This window comes from Elephas maximus, chromosome 9 (assembly GCF_024166365.1).
Source record: "Elephas maximus indicus isolate mEleMax1 chromosome 9, mEleMax1 primary haplotype, whole genome shotgun sequence".
NCBI classification, from domain to species: domain Eukaryota; kingdom Metazoa; phylum Chordata; class Mammalia; order Proboscidea; family Elephantidae; genus Elephas; species Elephas maximus.
In genome coordinates this window covers 77947368-77973225 of record NC_064827.1, presented here as the reverse complement: position 1 = coordinate 77973225, position 25858 = coordinate 77947368, and the positions used below count along the sequence as shown (strand labels likewise).

Sequence of the window (25858 nt, the reverse complement as noted above, 5' to 3'; positions counted from 1 at the left end):
AAAAAGACTGGAAAAAACAACACAGGCACGTAGATAAGCTTTCTACCTCACTGAATTTGGTGCCTACCACAGTTTGTTTTCTGTCATACTCAGGCCTGCTGAACACCCCACCCGCCTGCCTCTGTGCCTCTGACACTTGCCTGTATGATTCTGACACTGCCCTTGGCCTATGCCAATATCCCTGGCAATGACGACCTGGAGAAGCACAGAAGCAACAGAAGAGCAGGTTCTCCTTTTTCTTCTCTCCAGAACACCAGGCACCCAAGGTAGTATTACATTTTGCTAAATAAACTGTCTTTTTAACAAGTGGCTCATTCCGCCTAAAATTCCCTTCCAAATGCCCACCCTATCCCCAAGCCAGCAATAGGATATAATCCCTTCTGAATATAAACTAGATAACTGGGAGCTCCTAAAATCAAACACTTATGTTCATCAAACGATTTTGCCAAAAGATGGTGAAATGCGTCTGGGGTCTTAAACGCTAGCAAGTGGCCATCTAAGACCCATGAATTGGTCTCAAGCCACCTGGAGCAAAGGAGAATGAAGAACGCCAAAGACATATATATGGTAAAGATGAGCCCAAGAGACAGAAAAGGCCACATAAACCAGAGACTGCATCAGCCTGAGACCAGAAGAACTAGATGGTGCCCAGCTACCACCGATCACTGCCCTGACAGGGAACACAACAGAGAATCCCTGATGGAGCAGGAGAACAGTAGGATGAAGATCTCAAATTCTCATAAAAAGGCCAGGCTTAATGGTCTGACTGAGACTAGAGGGAACCTGGAGGTAACAGTCCCCAGACCCTTTGTTAGCCCAAGATTGGAACCATTCCCAAAGCCATCTCTCCAGATAGGGGTTGGACTGGACTACAAGATAGATGGAAACCCTGGTGGCATAGTGGTTAAGTGCTACGGCTGCTAACCAAGAGGTCGGCAGTTCAAACCCGCCAGGTGCTCCTTGGAAACTCTACGGGGCAGTTCTCCTCTGTCCTATAGGGTCGCTATGAGTCACAATCGATTCGACGGCAGTGGGTTTATAAGACAGACAATGATACTGGTGAGGAGCGAGCTTCTTGGCTCAAGTAGACACATGAGACTATGTGGGCAACTCCTGTCTGGAGGTGAGATAAGAAGGAAGAGGGGGACAGGAGCTGGTTGAATGGACATGGGGAATACAGGGTGGAGAGGAGGAATGTGCTGTCTCATCAGGAGGAGAGCAGCTAGGCATACATAGCGAGGTGTGTATAAGTTTTTGTATCAGAGACTGACTTGATTTGTAAACTTTCACTTAAACCACCAAAAACCAAACCCAGTGCCGTCAAGACAATTTCGACTCATACAGACCCTATAGGACAGAGTAGAATTGCCCCATAGAGTTTTCAAGGAGCGCCTGGCAGATTCAAACTGTTGACCCTTTGGTTAGTAGCCGTAGCACTTAACCACTATGCCACCAGGGTTTCCAACTTTCACTTACAGTACAATAAATCAATTAATTAATTAAAAAAAAAAAAAAAGATTTTGCCAAAAGAGTAAAAAGACAACCTACAACTAGAAAAAAAAAAATTGGCTATGACATGTCCAATCAGGGTCTAATTTCTAAAATCTATAAAATACTGCAAAACTTCAACCACAAAAAGACAAATAACCCAATTAAAAAATGGGCAAAGAATATGAACAGGCACTTCACCAAAGAAGACATTCAGGAAGCTAACAGATATATGAAGAAATGCTCACCATCATTAGCCATTAGAGAAATGCAGATCAAAACTACAGCAAGATACCATCTCATCCCATCAAGGCTAGCATTAATTCAAAAAACACAAAATAGTAAATGTTGGAGAGCCTGTGGAGAGACTGGAACACTTACACACTGTTAGGGAGAATGTAAAATGGTACATTAGAAATCTATTTGGCACTTCCTTAAAAAGCTAGAAATAGAAATACCATACGATTTACCAATCCCACTCCTTGGACTATATCCTAGAGAAATAAGAGCTGTTACATGAATAGATATATGCACACCCATGTTCACTGCAGCACTGTTCACAATAGCAAAAAGATGGAAACAACCTAGGCGTCCATCCCTAGGCGTCCATCAATGGACGAATGGATAAACAAATCACGGTATATTTGCACAATGGGATACTACGCAACTATAAAGAACAATGATGAATCCACAAAACATCTCATAACATGGATGAATCTGGAAGGCATTATGCTGAGAGAAACTAGTTGCAAGTATACAAATATTGTATGAGACCACTATTATTAGAACTCAAGAAAAGGTTTAAACACAAAAGAAAACACTCTTTGACGGTTATGCAGTTGGTGAGGGAGGGAAAGGGGAATTCACTAACTAGATAGTAGACAAGCATTATCTTAGGCGAAGGGAAGGATAACACACTATACGGGGGAAGTCAGCACAACTGGACTAAACCAAAAGCTAAGAAGTTTCCTGAACAAACACTTTGAGAGAAAGTGTAGCAGGGGTGGCGGTCTGGGGACCATGGTTTCAGGGGACATCTAGGTCAATTGGCATAACAAGTTTTATTAGAAAATTTTATTAGAAAATTGTTCCAATTTTCTATTAAGAAAATGTTCTGCATTACACTTTGATGAGTAGAGTCTGGGGTCTTAAAAGCTAGCAAGTGGTCATCTAAGACACATCAATTGGTCCCAACCCACCTGTAGCAAAGGAGAACAGAGAACACCAAAGACACAAGAAAAATATTAGCCCGAGAGACAAAGGGGCCACATAACCCAGAGACTCCATTAGCCTGAGACCAGAACAACTAGATGGTGCCTGGCTACCACCAATGACTGCCCTGACAGGGAACACAACACAGACTGTCTGATGGAGCAGGAGAAAAGTGGGGTAAAAAACTCAAATACTAGTAAAAAGACCAGACTTAATGGTCTGAGGCTGGAGGAATCCCAGAAGACATGGTCCCCGGACTCTCTGTTGACCCAGAACTAAAACCATTCCCAAAGCCAACTCTTCAAACAAAGAATAGACTGGACTATAAAACATAAAATGATACTCATGAAGAGTGTGCTTCTTAGTTCAAGTAAACACACAAGACTAAATGGGAAGCTCCTGTCCTGAGGCGAGATGAGAAGGCAGAAAGGGATAGGAGCTGGCTGAATGCATTTGGGAAATCCAGGGTGGAAAGGAGGAATGCAGTCTCACTATACGGATGGCAACTAGGGTCACATGACTATGTCTGCATAAACTTTGTATGAGAAACTAACTTCAGCTGTGAACTGTCACCTAAAGCAAAATTAAAAAAAAAAAAGATTACAGACTTGGGGGAAAAAATAAAACACAATCCCTTCCATCTAAGATGCAACTGTTGGTCTTTTCCCACCTGGAACAAAGGAGAATGAAGGAAACCAGACTAAAGGAAGAAATAAGTCCACAGGACTAATGGCCCATACTAACCATAGCCTTCACTAGCCTGAGACCAGAAAAACTAGATGGTGCCTGGCTACCACTACCAACTGTTCTGACCACAGACACAATTGAAGGTCCCAGTTAGAATGGAAGAAAAATGTAGAAGAAAATTCAAATTCATAAAAAAGACCAGACTTACTGGACTGATAGAGACCAGATGAACCCCTGAGAGGTTATCACCCTAATACACTCTTTTAACCTGGAACTGAAGTCACTCCCGGAGATCACCTTTCAGCCAAATAATAGATCAGCCTATAAAATAAACAGTAATATCCATGAAGAATGTGCTCCTTTAAACAATCAACTGCAAGAGACCAAATGGTCAACATTTATACAAAAGCAAAGATTAAAAGGTAAGGAGGGGCAGGGAAACTGGATGGACGGCAACAGGGCAGGTAGGGCGGAAATGGTGAGAGCGTTGACACATTATGGGGATTGTAACCAATGTCACGGAACAATCTGTGTATGAATGTCGAATGGGGACTATAATGTGCTATGTAAACTTTCACCTAAAACACAATAAAATATTCAAAAATAAGTAAATAAATAAAAGATACAATCCCTTTCAGCCTTTAAGGTTCAATGACAATGTCCTTACCAGACTCCAAGGCAGGGTGAGTCTCTCCCCACTCCATGCTTGCAGAGCCTTCAGGGTGATGTGGTGTAAACCCTTGTCTATACTGCAGCCTCCCTGCTATTGAGGAGGTCAGGATATGAACCCAGATCTGAAGGATTCCAAGTGCAGTGCTCTTAACAACTCTACTCCTCAAGTATCACCTCCTCAGGAGCACTGGCTCCTGGCATCGGTGTATGTTCTACTGAGCAATGACCTCACGTCATAATGCACACAGCCTATTTAAATCGCATGCTAGTGAAAAATAATAGCCATAATTGACAGAGAACTTACTGTGCACAGGTACTATAGTACAAACCTACGTGTGCACTCTAAGGTAAAAACCATTATTATCCCCCATTTTACACATTAGAAAATTGAGGCATAAGGACAGTAAGTCTCTGAGCAAGGAAGGGTGGAGTCACATTCAAACTCAGCTTTGTCAGATTAGAGTCCATGCTCTTAAGTGCACTGAGCCAAGATAGAGGACCCAGGAGCTCCATTTTGATAGAACCCTACTACGAGTAAAGTATAGACTGTGCTCATTTTCAGCATATCCTAAGAACAATAATCTCGACATGACTCCACGTTGAAAATAATGACAAAAAACAGTTCTGACATTTAAACTGGACTTTGAGAAACTGTTGGGGCTTCAGCTGCACAGACTGGGAATTGGGCATAATGGCAGAAGGATCTGGTGTGGAATGCTGGTGGGGACAAAATGCCACACTGGCAACGTGGCACAAGACTGTTGCCACTAGGACCTCTCCAACAGACCACCTTTAAGATGCAGCCTTCGCCTTGTGCCCTGGCAGGCAGGAATCCACCCAGCCACTGCAACCCAATCCACCACAGTGGCAATGGGGTTTGGGCCACAGTCACTTTATACAACTTGTAAGTTAAACACAGCTGTGAGTTATTATGCTGAAAAGTTGTATCTGCATTAACTCGACAATTTTTGATAAAATTGGTTATGTGTTAAGAGTCACCAGGGAACAGGGCAGTTATGGTTCCATATATGCTCGCTTCCATTTTCCTTGCTCTTTGCCAACCCTTAACTCACCGTCTGCCTGGTTTCCTCAAGCCCTGGAATAAAGTTCTTGTGGTCTGTCTTACAAAAACGAGAAGTCATGGCAAACCACAGTTCTACCCAAGTTATCAACAGTATTTGGAAATTTGAATCTTCAAAAGGCTGAGCTCATCAGACAAAGCCCTTGCTTTGGGGGAAGTGGTTATACCACAAAAGAGGCACCCTGGTAATAATGCTCACTCAACTGGTACGGCCCCCCTCGGCACTATGCCTAAACCCTGCCAGATAATGTTCTGCGATGGCGCTTCCACTCTCATTCAGCCAATCTTTCCGTCACTCATTCAGTCATATATTCAACTGACAAATATTTACTGAGTATCTACTATGTTCCAAGCACTAGGATTAAAACAGGGTCTCTCAGGCAGAAACCTCCAGAATTATAATCCTCCTCTTCTGTTCTCCTTCCAAAGACCTTTGGGGTAAAGACTAGGAGCGAGGCCCACCTGGGTAAGTGGTAGAAGGGAAAGAAGATAAGAAGAAAAGGGACTAAGGACAAAAAGAATCACAAAGAAATGTTAAAATTTAACCAACAGTCTGCTGGCTAATAGTAATATTGGCATTATTTTAAAACTTTTATATATACTACGGAATAAGACAAAAAAGTAATTACTTAATGTTGTTAGGAACCAAAACTATCAGTGTAAAAGAAAAAATATGAAATCAAAGGAATTAAGTAACAACCCTGTACTGTTAGGTTTGAATTGGAAAGATCAATATTCTATTAGTTGAATTTCTATAAGAGTATGCTGTGTAACAAACAAATCCTCAAATCTCAGTGGTTTACAACAACAGTATTTATTTCACATTCACAGGTCTACAGAGTCACTGCTAGGTTCACCTGGGTTTGGCTGGGTTCGGCTGCAATCCAGGTTTTCGATCATGTTCAAGTCATTACGTTCTCATTTAATGTCAAGCTGAGAGAACAACAGCTACTGTCATGTGGTAGAGAGTGGAAGTTCCAAGAGAGTTGGTGGAAGCTTGCCATGCCTCTTATCACCTCCACTCAGCACTTGCACACTATCGTTTCTGCCCATGTTCCACAGACACGTGGGGGGGGGAAGTATACATCACTCACAGTGAAGCTATGATAAGTATGAGGGGAGAAGGAAGAGTTTTGAAGAAATAATATCATCCACCACAACTATTTCAACCACCTCACATGCATGCAAAAGCTGGACAATGAAAAAGGAAAAGAGAAGAACTGATGCATTCAAATTGTGGCACTGGCAAAGAATATTGAAAAACTGTGGACTGCTGAAAGAGTGAACATACCAGTCTTAGAAGAAATACAACCAGAATCCTCCTTATAAACGAGGATAGCTAGACTTTGACTCACTTACTTTGGACACACCATTAGGAAAGACCAATCCCTACAAAAAGACATCATGTTTGGTAAAATAGAGGGTCAGCGAAAACAAGGGAAAGCCTCAATGAGATGAGTTGAACAACAGTCACAACAATGGACTCAAACATACCAACAAATAAGATGTAACACAACCAATGTGTCAGTCTGTTTTCCATAAGATTGCCATGAGCCAGAGCTGACTCGACAGCAACACAACAACCACTACACCTATGAACTCTCAATTTTTCTTCTCAAAAATAAATATTTTCTATCTCTGTCCACTGAAAAGGCCTCAAAGCTATAGCAAGCCAGTAGCAATGAGCATCCCTTCACCCAAACATGGTTTCTAAACGTTATTCTCCACTAAAAGAAACCAGCACTCCTTGAAGGAATGCCTGATTCCAGGTCTGTGGTAGGAAATGTACAACATGATCCTGATATATCTTATTGAGCCAAACAGCAATAAAGCCATCTAAAGACTCACGGGATCATGCTAAAAGGATACAAGAGCCAACGTGAAAGGGCTCCTACTGGCCAAAGATGGGACAATTTATACATCAAAAAAGAATAGTTATTACAACTGATTGAAATGCATAGGATATTTAAAAAATTCATGAGTTCATTATAATACTGAGACACAGATACTGTCCACCAAAATCTAAACAAAACACACACACACACACACACGCACACCAGCAGCCATCATTGGAGATAACCAGGGTACCAAGTGCTTGCTCTGAAAACTGACAATTAGAAGGAAAGAACATAGCCCTAGTTGATAAGGACAAATTCTTAAGATTTCAGCTATAAATATAGGAAGAATGATAGAATTAGAAAAATCACCATTTGGCTAACTCTAATAAAATGCTTAATTCAGGCAGATTATGAATAGATGAAATTATTACATAAGAGGTAGATGAGGAACTTAACAATGAAGGGACCAGAGAGTCACCCCCTGAATCCACTGATCAATCTTCACCTGGCAAAGAGTAGGGCAATCATATGCCTCCTAATGTGATGTATAATATGAAGTACCCAGTACCACCTATAAAATATTCTTCCCAAAAAGGCTGAACCCAAGTCCAATCTAGCCTTTAGGGTTAACTTTCAGTTGACAGAAAATATTCAGGGCAGGTGAAAAAAAGTTAAGCCACCTAAGAGGAAGCAGAAAATTCAAAATGTGGGCCATTACACAGCACAACCAACTTAGTCTTCAATAGAAGGGCATGGGGGAAAAAAGAGAGGATGGTCACTAGAATAAAACAGACGTTAATACACATAATAACCAAATGCAGTGCATGGATCTCATAATTGTTGCTGCTGTTATTTTTGATTGTTTGGTTTCTTTTTGAGACAAGTAAAGAAATTTGAAATTTGACTGCCTACTCTGATGTGGGAGAAAGGTGTGGCAATCTGCTTCCGTAATGATTTACAGCCTTGGAAACCATGTGGGGCAGTTCTACTCTGTTGAGAGGGTCTCTAGGAGTCAGAATCAATTCAACAGCAATGGGTTTGGGTTTGGGTTTGTTCTCTGATACCAAGGAATTACTGCTAATTTTGTAAGGTGTGATAATGCTATTGACGTTATGTTAGGGAATAGGCCATACCCACAACAAGTAGTGGCTAAGTACTTGGGCTCTGGGCTCAGACAGGCCTAATTCAAGTACTGATTACTCAGCAGACAGCCAACCTTCTACTCATTATCTATATAGGGCTGAATTGAGGGTAATCTTAGTAACTAGGCAAGGACAAAATCTTTAGGGAATTAGGATTTCACAAAGCAAATTATTATCAGTCTTATAATCACCTACATCCCTGGTTCTCATCCTTGGTTGTACACCACTGAGGAGCTGTTCAAAAGCAGATTTCCCAGCCCCTCTCTAGCCACATGAAATCAGAATCTCAAAGGGTGGGCCCTAGGCATCTGTATTTTTACAGCATTCCCCAGCTGATTCTGATACCCAGCCAGGGTTGAAAGGCACCAGTCCACATGTTCCCTGATCTCCTGGGAGTCCAGATCACTCACGGTGTTCATCTTGCTCTCAGATGCTGGCCTGTGCTTCCTGGAAAGCCTTGCCTGCATCAAACTTGAAATCGTCCCTCTTATTCATGTCCTTCCAATTCTGGGGTGGTCCAGACACAACATGGCAGGCATCCCCAGGGGAAAAAATTCCAGTTTGTAGTCTGCTAACAACAATAATAACAGCAAAAAGGCTGGGGCAGCTCCCAGGGTCTTCCTTTAAACCGCAGTTTTGACAATGAGGAGCAAACTCTTCCATTTTTAGCTACTAATACCTTATAGAACCAAGACATTCAAGTTTGGGGTTTCTCCAGATACCATGAAGCAATTAGCTCTTAACCCTCACTGTGCATCAGAATCACCTGGTAAACTTTTATAAAATAAGGTTGACTGGGTTCCAGCCCCAATCCAAAGATTCAGATTCAATGGTCTAGGGTAGGGTTGGGTACCCCATGGTTCAAAAGTTGCCAATTGATTCCAATATACAGCTACAGCTGAGAACAAATACTCCAAAAACTAAAATATTTAAAGCAAAACATCTCCACTTTAATGTCTTGTCACAACTTGAAACAAGATAAGCAAAAAACAAGACAGCCTTGGACGAGGCACCTTCCAAACGGTGGTGCCTTGAAGGAAAGGCTTGATGTGGCCCTACTTGTGCCTCTGAAGAGGAAGGTCCCTGCCCATCATACCCAGGCACATGCAGGAGGCTGCTGAGCCAGGGATTCCCCAGGCCACAATGCTGCTCCATTAGAAACTCTATACCTGGGGCTCACCGAAGGTGATTTGCACACCTTGTTTTCTCAGGACAAAGAATAAAGATCCACAAGTTGCTCCAGATCAGAGCCAACCAGAGAGCATGATGAGAACAGCTTCAGCTGCAAACTAAGACAGTCACACAGCTGCTCCCCCAAAAGGTTCTAAGATGCAATGGATCTACTAGTGAGCTTTGTGTTTTTTTTTTTTTTTCAATTAAAAAGAGTAGATAATTGCACATTTGAACAGAACACAAAACGGTAGTCAGTCAATTCAAAAAAGCAAACAACTCTGCTCCCCAAGCCTAATGCACACACACACACACACACATAAATACAAATCACTGCCATGTCTTCACATAAAATGCTAAACACTGCTAGTCGCACTAGTTTCCTCTTCATTTGTACTAGGTTAGATGTCAGTTCCAAGTAGGCCTGGATACTTTGTCTGACTTTGTATTGAAGTATTCTGTCTTTCTCAAAGTCTTAACAGTCGCTGTACTGTAAGAGGAAGGACATGTACACTAAGAGTGCTCTGGACTTCACACACTCGGTATGTGGCATATCCACTTTGACATATCTCCACATCCACACCCTATTCTCTGAAGCCTGTATCTTACTCACTAGGCTGGGTCCCCCCGGTCATGTCTGTCCGTTCTGACCATACTTCTGATCTTAGGTGACTGGACCAGCACTGGACATGTGACTAAACTGAGCTGGACTGAAGTTGCTAATCTCAGTCTGGGCCTGTAGCTTAAATGAAACATATAAATGTGGACCCTTGGCAGAGGCTAGGTTGGACAGACAGAAAAGATATCAGGCACAGACAGAAAAGATGGCAGGGAGAGGGAAATGCAGAGGCAAGAAGCAGAGACTGCCTGAGTACTGGCTGGCTCTCCAGACTGACTGGACTCCAAGCCTACAGATTCTGTAAAGTGCCCCTTTCTCCTTGTAATCAATTCCTCTTCCACCTGTTAAACTACTTTGAAATAGATTTCTATTATTTGCTTCAAATAAAAAAAGAACCCTGACTGAAATACCTGTATAGCCTTGTTAACAATGGCTAAGCATTTCCAGGAATTTTCTTTAAAAGTAAAATCAACAGTTTTCCCTTTATTGAATACGCTGTTTCTAAAAATGTACATATGCTTTTAATGTAAATAGTTTTGTGTTTTGCTGTGACAACTAGTTGAAAAACAGGAACAAGGCAACCACCAGATTTGAGGATTAGCAAAAAGAAAAGAAAGCTCTCTAGAAAAACATCCTGCTTACCTCCCCTTCTTGACAGTGAATGTTTTCAGTAGGAGGAACCTGGTAAAAGGAATTGGTGTGGCAAGGCCCGACTCTGAGACACAGAGGCCTATGGGACCAACTGCTCCCAGTTCTGCTGGAGTGGCCAAAACAAGGTGCCATTCTCTGAAGAACCCAAACACCTTGTTCAACTAATGAACACTGTCAAGGATGGAAAGTTCCTGGATGCTCCCACTGACAGGGGCTTAAGACGATAACATGCAATTATAGAGACTTCAAGAGAGAAACTGAGCTTACTAATAGTGACTAAATTCTCCTCCCAGCAACAACCTTACTTAGTATAAGAGTGTAAAGGACCAAGTACAGACCTCTGGTTGGATGGCTTTAAACACAGGTATGTCCATTAATGTAATCTGGCTCTGCAACAAAAGAAAACAGTGTTAGAAAATACTGTAAATCAAAGATAATTTTCATTTTACTGTGGTAATAAGATGTTTGTGAAAGTTATATTTTCCCCCTTAAAATAAAAAACAAGATAGGAGTAGAAAATTGGATGAATTTCTAAAATGTCTCTCCCTGCCTTCTCTCTTCATAAATCTTGATCCACATCCTTCTCTCTTGAATGTGAGATGAACTTTCAATTTAAGAATTGGTAACAGTTGTTTGGAGGGTGGGGCGGGGAGTAAGCGGAACATTTTTACTTTGGACATTTTTGTACTATTTCAATTTTTGTTTCAAGCATGAATTACTTTTATAATTTTAAAAAGTTGCAGACACATATTAAAAATTAGAATGCTAAACAGAGACAGTATCTATCACCCTACAGTTAAATTTAAATCTATAGTTTATAGAAATTATACCTTTCTTCCAAAGTTTACGCCTTCCCTAAATTATACAGTAGAGTACATCCACATACCAGTGTTGGTCCATGAACCGTTTGTTCCACCAGCCCACAACAAGATAAGTACAGAAGTTGAGAGCAAGGGTTTGGAAACTTTTACAGTAATTTGACATTACCAGGACATTTTTAACACATTTTTTAAAAAAGCAATCAGTCCTCAACAGATTGAAAATGAAAAAACTGATTCCTCACCATAGCTAGCTTGAGAAGCACTAATGTCATCAACAAAGAAAACACACGTTATATTAAAAGTCTGTTCCTATAGTTAGAAGTTCACATATCATAAGAGAAGGCACTATTGCTAACAATTTTGCAGGCCAAGGTATGGACTGACACACTTCACATGACCAATCTACCTCCTTATATCACATGGGATGCCAGATCTCAGTTAACTGATGCCTCTGCGACAGGTAGGGAAAGGAGAAATGAGGGCCTTTGGATGCCTGTTAATGGGAGAAGACACCCTGTCCATTGAACACGAGGGTACCAGGTATGACATGATGCAGTGAAACAAATGTGGGCTCTGGAATCAGTGGGGCCCGGGTCTGCGTCTGGACACTGTTGCTTAACAGCAATATTCTCTTTACATGTGACTTAACCTCTCCTACCTCAGGTGCCACTCTAGAAACCGATGACAACAACTATCTTACAGGATCTTCGTAAAAACTCAAAACAAGATGCATGGAATGTCTGGTATGTGAAGGATGCTCAATAAATATATATATGTTTTTGGCAAAAGGGAAGTCACATAGGTGGGCTGAAGCACTGACATGTGAACTTATGGTTCTTGACCAGTAAGTGAACTAGGAAATAAGGAACCATGAATTTGTCTGAGTCTCAATGCATCAAAGCTGCTTTAGAGAAAATTAAAAGAAAGCTGTTACACTGAGCCAACAAACATTGTCATGAAAAAAGGCCTCACATCAAGAATATGTTGGCTGCTTCGAAGGCCAGTGTAGCAGGGGGCGGGGATTTGAGCACCATGGTTTCAAGGGACATCTAAGTCAATTGGCATAATAAAATCTATTAAGAAAACATTCTGCATCCCACTTTGGAGAGTGGCATCTGGGGTCTTAAACACTAGCAAGCAGCCATCTAAGATGCATCAATTGGTCTCAAACCACTTGGAGCAAGGAAGAATGAAGAACACCAAAGACACAAGGTAATTACAAGCCTAAGAGACAGAAAAGACCACATAAACCAGAGACTACATCAGCCTGAGTCCAGAAGACCTAGATGGTGCCCAGCCCAGCCATCTAAGATGCATCAATTGGTCTCAAACCACTTGGAGCAAGGAAGAATGAAGAACACCAAAGACACAAGGTAATTACAAGCCTAAGAGACAGAAAAGACCACATAAACCAGAGACTACATCAGCCTGAGTCCAGAAGACCTAGATGGTGCCCAGCCACAACCGATGACTTCCCTGACAGAGAAAAAAACAGAGAACCCCTGAGGGAGCAACAGAGCAGTGGGATGAAGACCCCAAATTCTCGTAAAAAGACCAGACTTAATGGTCAGACTGGATCTAGAAGGACTCCGGAGGCCATGGTCCCCAGACCTCCTGTTACCCCAAGACAGGAACCATTCCAAAAGCCAGCTCTTCAGACAGGGATCAGACTGGAATACAGCATGGAAAATATAACTGGTGAAGAACGGGCTTCTTGGATCAAGTAGACACATGAGACTATGTTGGCCATCTCCTGTCTGGAGGGGAGATGGGTGGGCAGAGGGGGCCAGAAGCTACTCCAACGGACATGAGGAGAGAGGGTGGAGAGAAGAGCTGTGCTGTCGCATTAGAGGGAGAGCAATTAGGAGTGTATGGCAAGGTGTGTGTAAGTTTTTGTATGAGAGGCTGACCTGATTTGTAAACTTTCACTCAAAGCACAATAAAAATTAAATTAAAAAAAAAATATATGTTGGAGAAAAATGGCACTATGCACAAGCATATCGACTGTGACCACAAGTCAGGGCTTAGGTACAGAAATGTAGGCAGCTCTTGGCCCAATTCAGAGATGGTCCAAGGTCGCTGGATTTCTGAGATGTACAGGATGCAAGCCACAGCATGCCATTCTCAGCAAAGGAGCTACTGCTCTTCATGGGCACAGGGGCAAAATGCTGTCTCTAATGGAAGCTTGGCAGAAAGACAGAGGATGGCACCAGGAGTAAAGAAGCATTTGCTGTAGATTCAAGTCGTTCCACCTCTGGGTTCCACCCTCCAGTGGTGAGGGGCATTTAACATTAGCACAACACAGATCTGGCCCTCATAATCCAAGCGTTGAGTGGCTTGCAAGGCCTGAAGTGAAGGCTGGGCCATAAGGCCCAGATGTAAGTCCTGAGCAAATGCAAACAGACTGGCATTTCTTCTGCCAGACCCATCAAGATTATTAGCCAAGTGTTCCTTGTATTTGGATTAATTCTGCCATCCTGGGGAACAAAAAGGCCTTGTGAAAACAGGAGATTTGAGCTGAAGGCTCAGAGGGCCTTGGAAATCTCTCCTGCAGTTCATGTTAACTCCCTGTTCGGGAAAACCGGCAGGATGTTTGTAATGTCATTTAGGAAAAGAACCAAAATCTGCTAATGTGAAAATGAGAAAACTTCCTTTCCATACTGCCGTAAGCTCTAGGGTTTGCTACTGAATTTCCAAATGATTTATTAAAATAATGATTTTATGTTTCAGATTTTTTTTTTGATGGTCCCAGTTTCAAATATTCTGATCCCTGTTCAGACCATAAGTCAGAAAATGTATTCAAGAGTTTTACTCAAAACAAACAAACAACAGGGGTCACCAGACTTAAAATACATTGATCCTAAACACATAATCTGAGGATTTTTTAGAAAAATCCCTATTTCTAGCCTCTCAATTTTCATCAAAAAGGAGATGCAATGTCCACAGCAAGAACATATCAATACAAGATACTTAGGTAAAAATATCAGATTTTAAGTTTCATGTCATTTTACTGAAAGACCAAATGCGTGTAAAAAGATTGCTGATGAGCAATCCTTCCCACAAGTTTGAACACTCCAAGGAAGGCAGTTTTTCCAAAAAAGGAGGGTGTGGGTGGGGACCTGCAAGACAAGGTCAGGTCCTATTATACTTCACAGGCGGCTCTGGGTCATGGGAGACCCTGCCTCTCCCTCAGGAGAGACGCCCTGGCTTCCTGGAGAGGAAGAGGATTTCCCAGGGGTGTGTTACAGCTTCAACAGAAACACCAGACAGTGAGGCTCCCACTCATTTCCAAGCAGCAAATTCTCCCAGTAGTGGGGAATACATGTCTTGGATTGAACACGGACACTCCCAAACAATTTCTTAATGGCTTATCCTTATTTCTGGAAGAAAGCCTACATACAGGATGTTCAGTTAAGCTAGTCACCTGGCAATGCTTCCTTAATCACAGCCCCTTCTCCCAGCTCCTCCTTCCTTCTAGTCCAGGCCATCTAAAAATCCAGACATTTAAGGGAAACTGCCAGTCTCTACACATGAAAACATGTTTCAGTGCAAATGAATTCTTCAGGCTTGAGAGACCTATTGGAGCACTTCACAATATGGCCCTAAAGAAAAAAGTGGTATCAGTTATTTGGCTACTGGGTTAGCCAAAAACGTTTTCACATAAGTTGAATGCAGTGTTTCCCCCTCTCCTTCCAGCACCCAAATAAACAAAAAACTTTTGGCAAATCAATGGTATGTGTGATCTTAAGATAAATAAGATTTTAATTAAATGGAGAATATCACTCTACCAATGCATGACCAGGAGGGCTCATGGAAAGAATTTCACAAAACAAAAAGTAATCAGCTCCAAAAATATATTCCTGCTTCTACTCCCAGAGCACAGGAAGTACTTAGGGAATTTGAGAATTGTCATCAGGGAAATGCAAATTAAAACAGGAAGATCCCACTAGCTGTCCATCAGTGCCATCACTACAATGGGACTGTGAACTGTTATTTTTGGAAAGTAATCTGGTAGTATCTCGTTAAAAAGTTTAACTATTTATTTTTAAACCTGCAAAATGTTGTAAGAATAGTAAAATAGCTCTCACAATCCTTCACCTAGATTCACAAATTATTAACATTCTGTTTCATTTGCTTTATCTCTAAGTATATAATTATATATATACATACTTTTTTTCTGAACCATCTGAGAGGTGCAGATATTACGACTTTTTACCCCTAAATCTTCAGCGTGTACTTCCTAAGAACAAGACCATTTTCTTGTATCATAGTAAAATTATTAAATTCAGGAGGTTTATCATTGGTAAAATAATATTACATAGTATACTATATAATATAACTCTGAGCAAATAATCTGAGAAGCTGAACTATATGAAGAAAAGGGCATCAGGATTGGAGGAAGGCTGAACTTGGGTTATGCAGATGACATAACCCTGCTTGCTGAAAGTGAAGAGGACTTGAAGCACTTACTAATGAAGATCAAAGATCACAGCCTTCAGTATCAATTACACCTCAACATAAAGAAAACAAGAAATCTTCACAACTGGACCGATAAGCAACATCATGATAAATGGAGAGAAGATTGAGGTTGTCAAGGGTTTCATTTTACCTGGATCCACAATCAACACCCATGGAAGCTGCAGTCAAGAAATAAAAAGACGCATAGAATTGGGCAAATTGGCTACAAAAGACCTCTTTAAAGTATTGAAAAACAAAGATGTCACCTTGAGGACTAAGGTGTACCTGACCTAAGCCATGGTGTTTTCCATCAGCTCATATGCATGGGAAAGCTTGACAATGAATAAGGAAGACCAAAGAAGAACTGACACCTTCAAATTGTGGTGTTGGTGAGAATATTGAATATACCATGGATTGCCAAAAGAACGAACAAATTTGTCTTGGAAGAAGTACAACCAGAAAGCTCTTTAGAAGCAAGTATGGCAAGACTACTTCTCACATACTTTGGACATGTTATCAGGAGGGATCAGTCCCTGGAGAGGAACATCATGCTTAGTAGAGGGTCGGCAAAAAAGAGGACAACCCTCAATAAGATGGACTGACACAATGGCTGCAATTGACCCAAGCATAGCAACAATTGTCAGGATGGCACAGAATCAGGCAGTGTTTAGTTGGGTTGTGATTAGGATCACTATGAGTTGGAACCGACTCGATGGGATGTAACAACAACAGTATAATATAGAGTCCATATTCAAATTTTGATGATTATCCCAATACTGTTTTTTGCAAAAATTTTTTCTTGATTCAGGATCGTGAACTGCATTTATATATTTCTCATAAAAATTGAAATGAGAATGTTTGACACAATAAACCCTATTAACTACAGAAAGAAAAACACTGGCATATAAAAAGACTTTATATATAGATACAAAGATTTGATATGGATATAAATATGCATGTTTACTGCACCATTATTTATAGTAACAAAAATGTGGCAACAACCTGAAAGTAAAGAAAATTGTTGAAAAAAATTATGGTATATCTAGACTCTGGAATATTATGAATCTTTTAAAAGTACTGAATTAAATCTATACATATTGACCTGGAAAGATGACCATAATGGATTGATGAGTGATAAAGACAATTTCTAGGCTTGCTTTTTGTTCTGTTTCCAGCCATTGAGGGAGTAGGGCTGATGTCTAGCTGTAGAGAAGCCCCCAATAAAAAATGGGCTTTTTTAAAATTTCTATCTTTTTATTGTAAAATAACACACATTTACAGAAAAACACACTAAACAAATGCATGGTTTAACAACTTATTATAAGATGAACACCTTGTAACCATCACCTCGGTCAAGAAACAGCCACCCCAGAAATTTCTCCATGTGCCCTTTCCAAATCACAAGCCCCTCCTTTCCACCAAAAGGAACCACTATCCTGAATTTTAGAGTAATCACTTCCTCAAGTTTCTTCACGATTTTATCATTCAAGTGTTGCCCACCTTTTAAGTCTCTTTTAATCTACAGGTATTCTCTCCATCCCTTTATTTCCTTATAATGTATCTGTTGAAGAACTCAGGCCATTTGACCCACACAGTTCCCCACAATCATGGCACAGGTTAACATGTTCCTCTGTCCTTTGCATTTCCTGCGCATCAGCAGCTAGGCCCAGAGGCTTGAGTGGACATAGGCTTGATCCTTTAGGCAAGATTGGGAGTGGTGGTGTGTACTTTCATCATAAAACACAAAATATCACTCTTTTTGTGATGTAATTGGCCACTGATACTTAATGCTTAGATCTATTAACTCACTGGGGATTACCAGATGATGATATTCCATTTATTTTTTATTTATTACTTGGAATAATTTAATAAAGAGGCACATTCCTCATCTGGAGCCCTAACGGCATACTGGTTAAGAGTTCAGCTGCTAACTAAAAGGTTGGCAGTTCAAATCCACCAGCCACTCCTTGGAAACATTATGGGGCAGCTCTACTCCATCCTGCAGGGTTGCTGAGAGTCAGAATCAACTTGACGGCAATAGGTTTGTTTTTTTGGCTTATTTTCTCCTTAGCCAGTACAGTTCGAAAGTGAAAGCCAGGACAAACACTTGATTCTTGCCTTTTATTTATTAGTTTTCAAGACAATAAATAAGTTTCTATCACCCTCCAAAGGTGATCAATTATTCGATGGCTTTCAATTACAATTAATATCCTTTTGAAGCTGGAATTGTCCTATCTGTGAGCAGTGGAAGTTTCTTTTAGTTGACTCCTGTGTCTTTTTGACACAACCCTAGTAGTCTCTGATAGGTTACTCACTGGTATGGCAAGATGTACCAGGCTCATCTTGAACATTTCCTGTCCCTGACTTGGAATCAACCAGTTCTCCAGGCAACACCGGTTTCTTTTAGTGAGAAATGACACTGCAAGACCACAATCTGGAATTCATAGTAATATTTCCAATTTCAATTTAGGACCACTTTTTTTTTTTTTTTAACTTACCCTCTTCATATTGAAAATGCTGATCTAAAGGACACAGGATATAATGAGTTACAATATCCCATAATTATTCATTTACTTTATCCCACATTTCACACACAACAGTCTCAGGGTAACAATATTAATGTGATCACCACTAATATAATTGAGAATAATTATAAAACTTTCAAATGTGTTCTCTCCAATCTCTCTTATTTTTATAGTTTATATTATAATAGTCATAACGTATTTATTATCTGGGAATAACAGCCATTATACACTATGTCCTCTCCTTTTTAATCCTCGTTTAGTCTTAGTTCTGTAAGTAACTGCTCTCCACCAGTCTTTACAGTGATATTTGTCTAAAGCGTTCATTGGAACAATAATCTCTCTGAGGTCTTCCATATTCATAACAGTTTGTTCATGTCCTTTATATTTGAAAGTCAGTTTTGCTGGAAATAGAATTTTTAGCTCTTTTTTTTCTCTCGATTATGTTACTCCATTTTCTTTTCCCAATATTTTTTGTTGTTGATTTTGTTTCCATTGTTGATTTGTGACTTGGGAGACCCCATGTGTTACACAGTAGGACTGTTCTATAGAGTTTTCTTGGCTGTAATCTTTACAGAAGCAGTTCAGCAGACCTGTTCTGCAGTGCTGCTGGGAGGGTCCAAGCCACCAACCATTTGGTTACCAGTCAAGCATAAACTTTCAGTGCCACCCAGGGACCCTTAACCCATTTTTTTTTTAATTTTTATTGTGCTTTAAATGAAAGTTTACAAATCAGGTCAGTCTCTCATACAAAAATTTACATACACCTTGCTATGTACTCCTAATTGCTCTCCCCCTAATGAGACAACATACTCCTCTCCACTCTCTCTTTTCGTGTCCATTCCGCCAGCTTCTGACCACCTATGCCCTCTCATCTCCCCTCCAGATAGGAGATGCCAACATAGTCTCATGTGTCTACTAGATCCAAGAACCTCATTCGTCACCAGCGTCATTTTCAGTCCCATTGTCCAGTCCAATCCCTGTCTGAGCAGTTGGCTTTGGGAATGGTTCCTGTCTAGGGCTAACAGAAGATTGGGGACCATGACCACGGGGACCCTTCTAACCTCAGTCCGACCATTAAGTCTGGTCTTTTTACGAAATTTGGGGTCTACATCCCACTGATCTCCTGCTCCCTCAGGGGCTCTCTGTTGTGTTCCCTGTCAGGGCAGTCATCGATTGTAGCCTGACACCATCTAGTTCTTCTGATCTCAGGCTGATGTAGTCTCTGGTTTATGTGGCCCTTCCCACCTCTTGGGCTCATAATTACCTTCTGTCTTTGGTGTTCTTCATTCTCCTTTGCTACAGGTGGGTTGAGACCAACTGATGCATCTCAGATGGTTGTTTGCTAGCATTTAAGACCACAGACGCCACCCTCCAAAGTGGAATGCAGAATGTTTTCTTAATAGATGTTATTATGCAATTGACTTAGATGTCCCCTGAAACCATGGTCCCCGAACCCCACCCCTGCTATGCTGGCCTTCGAAGCGTTCAGTTTATTCAGGAAACTTCTTTGCTTTTGGTTGATTCCGTGCTGACCACTCCTGTATTCTATGCTTTCCCTTCACCTAAAGTAGTTGTTACTTACTATCTAATTAGTGAATACCCATTTCCCTCCTTCCCTCCCTCCCCACTCTTGTACCCTTCAAAGAATATATTCTTTTCTGTTTAAACTATTTCTCAAGTTCTTATAATAGTGGTCTCATACAATATTTGTCCTTTTGCAACTAATTTCACTCAACATAATGCCTTCCAGATTCCTCCATGTTATGAAATGTTTCACAGATTCATCACTGTTTTTTATCGATGCACAGTATTCCATTCTGTGAATATACCATAATTTATCCATTCATCCATTGATGGGTACCTTGGTTGCTTCCATCTTTTTGCTATTGTAAACGGTGCTGCAATAAACATGGGTGTGCATATATCTATTCGTGTAAAGGCTCTTATTTCTCTAGGACATATTCCAAGGAGTGAGATTGCTGGGTCGTACGGTAGTTCTATTTGTAGCTTTTTAAGGAAGTGCCAAATCGATTTCCAAAGTGGTTGTACGATTTTACATTCCCACCAGCAGTGTAGAAGTGTTCCATTCTCTCCAAAACCTCTCTAACACTTTTCATTTTGTGTTTTTTGGATTAATGCCAGCCTTGTTGGAGTGAGATGGAATCTCATTGTAGTTTTGGTTTGCATTTCTTTAATGGCTAATGATTGTGAGCATTTCCTCATATATCTGTTAGCTGCCTGAATGTCTTCTTTAGTGAAGTTTCTGTTCATATACTTTGGCCATTTTTTAATTGGGTTATTTGTCTTTTTGTAGTTGAGTTTTTGCAGTATCATGTAGATTTTAGAGATCAGGCGCTGATCAGAAATGTCACAGCTAAAAGTTTCTTCCCGGTCTGTAGGTAATTTTTTACTCATTTGGTGAAGTCTTTGGATGAGCATAGGTGTTTTTTAGGTGCTCTGAGAGATCTAGTTTCTCTTCTGCATTGTTAGCAGTGTTATGTATACTGTTTATGCCATGAATTAGGACTCCTAACGTTGTCCCTGTTTTTTCTTCCATGATCTTTATCCTTTTAGATTTTATATTTAGGTCTTTGATCCATTTTGAGTTTGTTTTTGTGTATAGTGTGAGGTATGGGCTGTTCTGACTACTGTGGTGGTATAACAGGTTCTAAAATCAGGTACAGTGAAGCCTCCCACTTTGTTCTTCTTTTTCAGTAATGCTTTACTTATCCAGGGCCTCTTTCCCTCCATATGAAGTTGGTGATTTTTTTCTCCATCTCATTAAAGAATGTCGTTGGAATTTGAACCAGAATTGCATTGTATCTATAGATTACTTTTGGTAGAATAGACATTTTTATAATGTTAAGTCTTCCTATCAATGAACAAGGTATGGTTTTCCATTTATGTAGGTCTCTTTTGGTTTCTTGTAGAAGTGTACTGTAGTTTTCTTTGTATAAGACTTTTACATCTCTGATAAGATTTATTCCTAAGTATTTTATCTTCTTGGGGACTACTATAAATGGTATTGATTTGGTGATTTCCTCTTCGATGTTCTTTTTGTTGGTGTAGAGGAATCCAACGGATTTTTGTATGTTTATCTCGCATCCTGATGCTCTGCTGAACTCTTCCATTAGTTTCAGTAGTTTTCTTGAGGATTCCTTAGGGTTTTCTGTATATATCTCTATTTGTATGATGTCATCTGCAAAACAGAGATACTTTTACTTCTTCCTTGCCAGACTGGATGCCCTTTATTCCTTTATCTAGCCTAACTGCTCTGGCTAGGACCTTCAGCACAATGCTGAATAAGAGGGGTGATAAAGGGCATCCTTGTCTGGTTCCCGATCTCAAGGGGAATGCTTTTAGGCTCTCTCCATTTAGGATGATGTTGGCTATTGGCTTTGTATAAATACCTTTTATTATGCTGAGGAATTTTTCTTCTATTCCTATTTTACTGAGAGTTTTTATCATGAATGGGTGTTGAACTTTGTCAAATGCCTTTTCTGCATCAACTGATAAAATCACGTGATTCTTGTCTTTTGTTTTATTTATACGATGGATTACATAAATTGTTTTTCTAATGTTGAACCACCCTGCATACCCGGGATGAATCCCACTTGGTCGTGGTGAATTATTTTTTTGATATGTTGTTGAATTCTATTGGCTAGAATTTTGTTGAGGATTTTTGCATCTAAGTTCATGAGGGTGTGTAATTTTCTTTTTTTGTGGTGTCTGTACCTGGTTTTGGTATCAGGGATATGCTGGCTTCATAGAATGAGTTTGGAAATATTCCGTCCTTTTCTATGCTCTGAAATACCTTTAGTAGTAGTGGTGTTAACTCTTCTCTGAAAGTTTGGTAGAACTCCGTAGTGAAGCCATCAGGGCCAGGGTTTTTTTTTTTTTGCTGGGAGTTTTTTGATTACCTTTTCAATATCTTCTTTTGTTATGGGTCTATTTAGTTGATCAACCTGTTTGTGTTAGTTTAGGTAGGTAGTGTGTTTCTAGGAATTCATCTATTTTTTCTAGGTTTTCAAATTTGTTACGGTACAATTTTTCATAGTAATCTGATATGATGCTTTTATTTTCAGTTGGGTCTGTTGTAATATCACCCATCTCATTTCTTATTCGGGTTACTTCCTTCCTCTCCTGTTTTTCTTTTGTCAGTTTGGCCAATGCTTTATCAATTTTGTTAATTTTTTCAAAGAACCAGCTTTTGGTCTTGTTAATTCTTTCCATTGTTTTTCTGTTTTCTATTTCATTTAATTCTGCTCTAATTTTTAATTCTTTGCTTTCTTACGGTGCCTGAGGGTTTCTTTCGTTGATCTCTATTTGTTTAAGTTGTAGGGGTAATTCTTTGATTCTGGACCTTTCTTCTTTTTGTATGTGTGTATTTGTTGATATAAACTGACCTCTGAGCACAGCTTTTGCTGTGTCCCAAAGGTTCTGATAGGAAGTGTTTTCATTCTCATTGGATTCTAAAAATTTCTTTATTCCATCCTTAATGTCTTCTATAATCCAGTCTTTTTTTGAGCAGGGTGTTGTTCAGTTTCCAAGTGTTTGGTTTCTTTTCCCTGCTTTTTCTGTTATTGATTTCTACTTTTATGGCTTCACGGTCAGAGAGGATTCTTTGTAATATTTCAACGTTTTGGATTCTGCTAAGGCTTCCTTTATGATCTAATATGTGGTCTATTCTAGAGAATGTTCCATGTGCACTAGAAAAGAAGGTATACTTGACTGCTGTTGGGTGAAGTGTTCTGTGTATGTCTATAAGGTCAAGTTGGTAGATTGTGACATTTAGATCTTCCATGTCTTCATTGAGCTTCTTCATGGATGTCCTGTCCTTCACCTAAAATGGTGTGTTGAAGTCTCCTACTATTATTGTTGGGCTGTCTATCTCACTTTTCAATGCTGTTAGAGTTTGTTTTATATATCTAGCCACCTTGTCACTGGATGCATAAATATTTAGTATGGTTATATCCTTCTGGTATATTGTCCCTTTGATCATCATATAGTGTCCTTCCTTATCCTTTGTGGCAGATTTAACTTTAAAGTCTATTTTGTCAGAAATTAATATTACTACTCCTGCTCTTTTTGGATTGTTCGCTTGATGTATTTTTTTCCATCCTTTGAGATTTCGTTTGTGTCTCTAAGTCTAAGTTGTGTCTCTTGTAGGCAGCATATAGACGGATTGTGTTTTTTCATCCATTCTGCCACTCTCTGTCTCTTTATTGGTGCATCTAGCCCATTTACATTCAGCATAATTATGGATAGCTATGAATTTAGTGCTGTCATTTTGATGTCTTTTTTTGTGCGATGTTGACAGTTTCTTTTTCCCACTTAATTTTTTGTGCTGAGTAATTTATCTTTATATATTGTCTTTTCCTCATATTCCTTGTTTTTGACTTTGTTTCTGCTGAGTATTTTTTTCTTGTATTTTATTTTGATGTGTAAGATAGCTTGTCTCCTTTGTGGTTACCTTAATATTTACCCCTATTTTTCTAAATTTAAACCTAACTTTTATTTCTTTGTATCGCCTTGTCTTCCTCTCCATATAGAAGATCTATGGCTACATTTCTTAGTCCCTCTTTATTGTTTTAATTTTGTCTTCTTTTACATAATGACATCATTGTTTCCCTGTTTTGAGGGTTTTTTATCTTGATTTATTTTTGTGATTTCCCTGTCTGGGTTAACATCGGATTCCTCTGACCAGTGTTCTAGTCTTGGGTTGATACTTGGGTATTTTTGATTTCTAACCAAAGAGCTCCCTTTAGTATTTCTTATAGCTTTGGTTTGATTTTTACAAATTCCCTAAACTTCTGTTGATCTGGAAATGTCCTAATTTCACCTTCATATTTGAAAGGCAGTTTTGCTGGATATATGATTCTTGGATCACAATTTTTTTCCTTCAATACTTTATATAAGTCATCTCATTGCCTTCTTGCCTGCATGGTTTCTGCTGAGTAGTCCGAGCTTATTCTTATTGACTCTCTTTTGTAGATGACTTTTCGTTCATCCCTAGCTGCTCTTAAAATTCTCTCTTTATCTTTGGTTTTGGAAGTTTGATCATAATATGTCTTGGTGACTTTCTCTTAAAATCTACCTCATGTGGAGTTTGATGAGCATCTTGGGTAAATATCTTCTCATCTTTCACGATATCAGGGAAGTTTTCTGCCAACAAATCTTTAAACAATTCTCTGTATTTTCTGTTATCCCTGCCTGTTCTGGTACTCCAATCACTTGCAGGTTATTTCTCTGATAGAGTCCCACATGATTCTTAAGGCTTCTTCATTTTTTAAATTCTTTTATCTGATTTTTCTGCGCATATATTGGTGCCAAGTGCTTTATCTTTAAGTTCACCAACTCTGCCTTCCAGTCGCTCAATTCTGCTCCTCCAACCTACTGAGTTGTCTAATTCTATAAATTTTATTGTTAATCTTCTGGATTTCTGATTGCTGTCTCTCCATGGATTCTTGCAGTTTATTAAATTTTTCATTATGCTCTTGAAGAACCTTTTTAATCTCTTCAACTACTTTATCTGTGTGTTCCTTGGCTTGTTCAGCATATTGCCTGATCTCCTTCCTAATTTCTTTCCTGACGTCTTGAAGAGTTCTGTATATTAATCTTTCGAATTCTACATCCGGTACTTCCAGGAAGGCACCTTCATCCAGAGGATTCATCGATTCTTTGTTTTGAGCACTTGTTGAGGTGATCATGGTTTGTTTCTTTAATTGACTTAATATTGACTGTTGTCTCCGAGCCATCTATAAGTTATTGTATTAGTTTATTTTATGTTTGCTTACCGTATCCTAGCTTCTTGCTTTGTTTTTGTTTTGACATGCTCAAATGGATTGCTTGAGTGGGCTAGCTTGATTATTTTCACCTTTGGAGTTCTGACATCCTGTCACCAGATGGCTAGAGCTGTTATCAGGTATATCAGTCTAGGAGTCCATTCACTTTTCTTGTACGAAATTCAGCTCAGGTGTCCAGGTACCTGATCAACAAGTGTGTGGTACGGGCTCTGTCCTACAGTCTTAGAAGGGCAGGGGTGATTGGTGTAGGTACCAGTATCTGGTTGCAGCAGGGGATCACGCTCTGAACAACATAGGGGGCTGAGAATCATCCCTTAAGTGTCTCTGAGGAAATCATGTCCCTCTTCCCTAGAGTGTACAGGTGGGTGGGTTCTGCAGACGGACCATGAGTACCCATTATTTTGGGTTGTAAGGACTGGGAGGCACCAGTTACCCTTAGACCCCTGTCACAGGTGGCTGGGTGACCTGAGTGGAGCCACCAGCCCTTAGGCCCCTGATGTGGGCAGGTGAAGACTGTTTACTAGGCAAAGTGGTGTCAAACATCAAATGCCCACCTCTCCACCGCACAGCTGAAACAGCTGTAGTCTGCCAAGAAAGGCCTATTCTCCTGAAATAGGCCCACACAGGTCCATGCAGTGGGTAAAGGTATTCAAAGGCCATGGACCATTTATGCTTGGACGGGAGCCTC

At 40.1% G+C, this 25858-nt stretch overlaps 1 protein-coding gene across 13 annotated transcripts in view; it reads right to left on the bottom strand.

The window, feature by feature from the left end:
• Window positions 1-25858, bottom strand: part of RALGPS1 (Ral GEF with PH domain and SH3 binding motif 1) — a 397350-nt gene that overhangs the window by 297059 nt on the left and 74433 nt on the right. For all 13 annotated transcript variants that reach the window (XM_049896597.1, XM_049896603.1, XM_049896600.1 and 10 more), the window contains one exon: window positions 10899-10949. In XM_049896597.1, the coding sequence (XP_049752554.1) occupies window positions 10899-10949 (51 nt within the window). The remainder of the gene's footprint in view (window positions 1-10898; window positions 10950-25858) is intronic.